This window comes from Corylus avellana, chromosome 11 (assembly GCF_965113065.1).
Source record: "Corylus avellana chromosome 11, dhCorAvel1.hap1.2, whole genome shotgun sequence".
Taxonomy (NCBI): Eukaryota; Viridiplantae; Streptophyta; class Magnoliopsida; order Fagales; family Betulaceae; genus Corylus; species Corylus avellana.
Window position 1 is genome coordinate 2,626,797 of NC_142500.1, and position 6,392 is coordinate 2,633,188.

Genomic DNA, 6,392 nt, shown 5'->3' on the forward strand with positions numbered 1-6,392 from the left:
CGGACAAGACATGCTATTCTCTTCCCCCCCCCCCCCTTAATATCCCCAAAAACATATGGTTATGTTCCTCAGTCACTCGTCAGGCTAGCTCGAGATTTAAGGGTTTGTTTGTTTGTTTCTAACATGAAAATGCGGTTTAAGGGAATATATGTCATGGAATAAAGCAATAAATTATGCAAAGAGAATAATTCTATTATTATTTTATGTTTTTTTGTTGTTGTTGTCGTGTTTTACTAATATGATTCACAGAGACCACAGTGTTCATGGAGATTGCAGACCTTTAACGTACGAGCACTCCTACCGTCAAGACACTCAAACCCCTGCCCTATTGGGTTTTCTCTATTTAAGCCACGGGTTTCTCATTTGGGTTACCTTTAATTTGTTGCATTATTAATTTCAATAATATTCGTTCGGCACTCGGGCCCTACAAGAACAATTTACCTGTCAAGTTAATTAAGTTGTATCCCTCCGAAGATGAGGATCAGCATTATTGGGTGGGTCCTCCCCCCTCGGAGGGTTACCATTTTACCATCTGACAATACTTAGCTCGAAAGGTGCATTATGAGAAACTTTGTGTACCGCTTGCTAAGTTACCATTACAACAAACAATAGGATCACTTTGACAATTGTCTGTGAAGGAAAATTTTTGCGGAGCATTACTAGCGTCACAATTGTCACATCGCCACACGCCCATACAGGGCAGTCCGTATTGCTAGGACGCACCCCAACCAAATGAGGCTACTTACCCAATTGCTATACCCCCTTTCGGCCTTTCCTATAAATTGAAGACCACTATAGCAGGTAAGTTTCTAAGCTCATTTTCTTTATTTTCTCGCTTTTCATTTGCTCCTCCAAGAATCTCCCACTAACTTAGGCAGCAGAGAACCCCTTGCCACTGCCTTTGACGAATCACCTCTGCTTGTTTTTTTTAACTAACAAAGTCGTTGGGAAAAATGTTGAGAAATATATATATATATGAGCATCCAATTAATTCCTATATACCCAACTTTAACTTGGAGAAAAAACTAGATGCATATACATAGCCACAGCCTCGAATGAATGATGAAGCCAATTTGGTTTAACATTTTGGACTTTGAACAATATTTTTGATGGGGGCGCCCTTGACCCGAAATGAAGGGTGCCCACAAGTCATGATCAAAAGCTATAGTAAATTCTTGGAAATGGTAATCATTCTCTTGGAGACCCTGAGGTTAGGGATCTCCAAACCCTAGATTTTGACCCCCCTTGAAAAGTGTGGTATGTCGGTCCTCCTCCTCTATCCGTAATCTCACATTTACCACATTAATTAATTATATCACCTTATTTAACCTTTACCAACAAACCAACAACCATATAACCTTCTTCTACATACACCATCCGCTACTTGTCCATGCAGATGATACCATTACTAGTAATGCCAATCTTCATATTTTTGTCATTTTGTCATCATCAGCAGATATATATATATAATAAAAAATTTATTTAAAGAGTCACCAACCATTGATAATTTTATTTTTTATTTTTTTTAAAAAAGCTACGATGAAATACTTGGTTGAGTATAGTTAGGGGTACTATAGTGCATGTTTACAACAAGTTTTTGACAAGGTGGCGTGACAATCTATAATTGGCGAACTGATTAAGGGAAAAAAGATATACCTAGAAGAGGGCGATAGCTTATGTACGTATAATAACCTTAATTAGGGGTGATTACAAGTCTCTCCAACTAGAAGATGACTGGAATACACATGAATGAAATCATGCTATGACTTGGGCCTTATGTATATACCTTCTCATAAAGTAATAGAGTGGGATATTTAATTTACGTTTTAAATTCAAATTCTATTGAGAAAAAGAAAGGTTAATTTTGCTATAACAAGCCACGAAAACCTTGCTGTGGCCACACTTATAGCTAGATGCCTATATATGCATACAACATCTCTACTCATATCACTTAACCCAAAAAAAAAAAAAAAATATCTACTCATATCGATGTAATTACAAGGAGTACTATCATGTGTATGACTCAGCATCCAAAACAAACAATGATCATTAAGTAATTTAAGTGAGTGTTGATCATTATTAAGTTTTGAATTTCTTTTTCTTTTATTTTTTTACAAGAGTAACGCAATATACGTACAACATTTGCATCGATATAATCACCGCATCTTATTAGACTAATATGGCATGATCGCATCCATCAATCTTTTAATTTTTTTTTTAAAGTGTTGATCTGATAACTGAAGAACACAGTCACATTAATTTAGTAAGATGAAAGTGAGATAGAAATGTAGTTAATTAGTGTAAATCTACCATATATCTAGCATTATATATATATATATATATATATATATATATATATTTTACCATGTTGCACCTATGAAGACCTAGTGATAGATATGCCCCCTATTAGTTTGCCACATGGCTTGGTATAAAGGAAACTTGGTTGCTCCACAGTCACTTTAGAGAGATCCATATTTTTTTGTTTTTTGTTTTCTTAATTAATGGGAATTGCTACCGCCTTTTCTGTCCCACTTTGAGAAAAAGCAAAAGCAGAGAAAAAGCAAGAAAGAAAAGAAAAACATAAAAGAAAGGAAGAAAGAAAAAGGCGAAGCAATAAAGAAAGAAGGAAAAGAGAGGAAACAAAGACAAAGGTTCTCAAGACTCCATGATTATTCAAATTCTCTCAAACACACACACAGGACTTGGGGCTCCCCCTACTTAATCCTAAGTAAGAGCTCCTCTCAAAGTTTCTTCCAAGACTTTGCTTGAGAGCTTCAATAAGAAGATGAATAGAGGCGTTTTGCAGAGCTCACCGGTGCAACAAATGATGGCCGGAAACCCTAACTGGTGGAATAATATCAACACCATGCGTCCACCAACACATCAATCTTCTCCTTTCTTGCCGACTCATTCCAACTGTTTCCCTCATCAATATGCACCAACTTCCTCTTCATCTTCTTCTCTTCCCATTCCTTCTTGGCATGATAGCCAGGAGCAGCTTCCAGAGTCTTGGAGCCAACTACTCCTGTAATCCTCTCATCTCTCTCTCTCTCTCTCTCTCTCTCTCTCTCTCTCTCTCTATATATATATATATATATATTGTGTGTGTGTGTGTGTGTGTGTGTGTGTTTAATTAATGGTGGAATATTTTTGTTTTTTGATTTAGGGGTGGATTGGTGAGTGAAGAAGATAAGGTTGGAATGAGCCAGTTTCAAGCTAAGCGGTTGGAGAATTGGGAGGAGCAAATACTGAGCCAAGCTCCAAATGCTTCTGTTGTTAATGTCAAGCAAGAACACTCTGCAGCAAGCAGCTATGTGTACGGACATGGAACTCATGAGGATTTTCAAGCAGCAAAACCCACTTGGTCTCATGTAATATCTGCTTCCGCCTCTCCAAAGTCTTGTGTGACAAGTTTCAGCAGTAATATGTTGGATTTCTCTACCAACAAGGCAGATGGGAGGCACCCACCACCGGATCGATCCTCAGAGGTAAAAGAGACACAGATTTGGATCACTCCATGCTATATATATATTGTCAATATCAGGATTCTTAATTTTTTAGGGTTTCAATAATCCTTTCTTTAAGCTTTGAATTTTCTTAAATGATTCATGAATATCAGATACCAGCTTTAAGTGTTATTTTCTGATCAAAAATATATTCTAAATGACTTGGTTTATAGCTTCTCTTGCCCACTCTAATTTTCTATCTTTCCTTGAAAAATTTCTTACTTTTGTTGTTGTTGTTGTTGTTGTTGTTACAAGTGTTTTTATTCCTACCCTATCCACCAGTGTTTTTACAAGCGAATTAGAGTTCTTATCTTCTTTCTTTTTGGAAGTGTAACAGCACTGCAACTGGTGGGGCACTTAAGAAAGCTAGGGTTCAACCTTCTTCAACCCAACCTACCTTCAAGGTAATCTCTAAAACTCACAAGATCTCTCTCTCTCTCTCTCTCTCTCTCCCACACACATACAAACGCAAGAAACACACAAATAGTGGGTGGTAAGTACTGTTGTCTTTCTTGATTGTCCACTTTTATATCCTGATGATTCTTTCTCAATTTTTTCTTCTATTTAGCATTCATTTAGAGAAAATATTAAAATTACATATATTGATCATCCACCTTCTCTTCTGTCACATATATTTTAAAAATCAGGTGAGGAAGGAGAAATTAGGTGACAGAATAACAGCTCTGCACCAGCTAGTATCTCCATTTGGGAAGGTATATATAAGCCCTAAACTTGCTACATAATTTTAACAATTCTCAATCTTAATTAAGGAGGAAACACATAAAGAGAAGTTCTTTCCACATTTGAAAGCTTCCTTTCTTCCTCTTATTATTTTTTTTTCTCTCTCAAATTACTAGACTAGGGTTTTCTCTTTAAGAATTAAAGAAGACAGAAAATAAGACTTTGGACGGTTGTGGTGTGTGGTACTTTTTCACCTTTTGCAGACTGACACAGCCTCTGTCTTGTTAGAAGCTATTGGGTACATCAGATTCCTTCAGAGTCAAATTGAGGTGATGTCTCTTCTCCGCCCCTTTATTTTTGCAAACAACCATGAGCCAGTGATGGCACACTGTAAAAGTTCCATTTCTCTAATGTTTCCTTCATTATTCTTTAGTTTTTGAAGTTCTAAATATACTCTTTTTCTTTTCCCCCCACGTTGGATGCAGGCTCTCAGCTTACCTTACTTGGGCAGTGGATCCGGAAACATGAGGCAGCAACAGTCTGTAAGAAACTGATCAATATTCTCTCTCTCTCTCATAAAAACACGAGTGTTTTTATGCTCAATAATGTGACATTAATTGATTAATGATTGCTATTTTCTTGTGCTATATCCTTGTTAGGTTCAAGGAGAAAGGAATTGTATATTTCCTGAAGACCCTGGTCAGGTATATATATATATATGCTTTATTGGATCCATTGCCTCCTTAAAGGCGTGTAGAGAACTTGCATTTGGAAAAGCTACTACTTTACACACTTAAATCCATAAAAAAATAATATTGACAAAGTAATTATTATTATTTTTAATTAATGAGTAAACTTTACACAAAGTAATTAATTAAAATTGCTAAGGCTTTTGAAATGTTTTCTTTCTGACTAGCTGCTGAATGACAACTGTATTAAGAGGAAAGGAGCTCCTGATCATCAGCAGGTAATTCTTCACCACATGGCATAATTCTTTCATCCTTGTTAAATCAAATAATGTAATTAATTAACGGTACCCATGTTTTTGTTTTTTGTTGAAGGATTCACAGGAAGAACCAAAGAAAGATCTGAGGAGTAGAGGGTTGTGTCTGGTTCCGGTGTCATGCACCCTACAAGTAGGGAGCGACAATGGAGCAGACTATTGGGCACCTGCTCTGGGCGGGGGGTTCCGGTAGACGGATAAATTAAAATGCAGCACACGTACGTACGGCGAAGAGAGCTTAAAAAGAAAGAAACGATATATAACATCATGAGCAGTCACTCTGCAAAAATCTAAGGCTGATTGCTCATGATGCTATACAATCTTGAAATCTATGAAGGACGTACGTACGTACAATATGCATGTGGGTGCTGCTGATGATCATCAAGACTCTTCAATTTAATTATGTCATTAATTAAGCTTTGTCTATCTTCATCCTAAAGCTGCTGCTGCTGCAATGCAATTTGCTTTTCTTGTATATGCAGTGTTAGTATGACTAATCATTTTAAATGTTGCTTAATTAGAAAGCCGCATTCATCTAATCACTTATCTCCACGTACTATTCGAAATTATATATTCTCACTGCTCTTATGCCTTCTCATCATTTTAATTTATCTCTACTAGTACTTTTTGGATCAGTAGAGATAAATTCCTAAAACGACATTGTTAGACAACCATAAAGTACTCATACTATTATAAGCACGGGAACACAATAATCTCCCCATAATTTTGCAAAAAAAAAAAAATACTAACGCCATCTTCTTGATTTGATTAAATTATCCACGCTTATAATTAATTAATTAATTACTAGTTGCATGCTCTTTTTCTTTCTATACTCTTCTTTCAAGTGGCCGGCCATCAATAACCAAAGAGGAGCCGCCACTAGTCTTCTATCTTGGGACCGGCTTCCGTTTGTGGGAGTACTTGGGGCGAATGAGAGGAGTAATGCTAAACCTTTCCTTTGTAATTCTCAAAATTGATGTCACTTTTAAAATCACTATTGAATACAAGAATAACACAAGGGAGGACGTTTAACATTGCTTGAATGGAGAGTCTTCTCATAACGGAAGGGACGTCTCTTGGCTGTGCTACAATATAGGGGAGCTGGACAACCATCATTGACGGGAGGATTTCGACCGAAGGGGAGTGCGATTTGTACGAGTCATGAAGGGGAAGAAGTATGGTAGAGGAGTTGTTGAATCTGT

General features: G+C 36.8%; 1 protein-coding gene across 1 annotated transcript; it reads left to right on the forward strand.

Moving 5' to 3' along the window:
- Window positions 1–2,596: 2,596 nt before the first annotated feature.
- LOC132165517 (basic helix-loop-helix (bHLH) DNA-binding superfamily protein) lies at window positions 2,597–5,729 on the forward strand. The gene is made up of 9 exons (XM_059576119.2): window positions 2,597–3,027; window positions 3,167–3,488; window positions 3,836–3,910; window positions 4,154–4,219; window positions 4,451–4,516; window positions 4,673–4,729; window positions 4,847–4,891; window positions 5,104–5,154; window positions 5,249–5,729. Exons 1-9 carry the CDS (start codon window positions 2,786–2,788, stop codon window positions 5,381–5,383), a joined length of 1,059 nt encoding a protein of 352 aa, XP_059432102.1. The 5' UTR covers window positions 2,597–2,785; the 3' UTR covers window positions 5,384–5,729.
- Window positions 5,730–6,392: the final 663 nt, after the last annotated feature.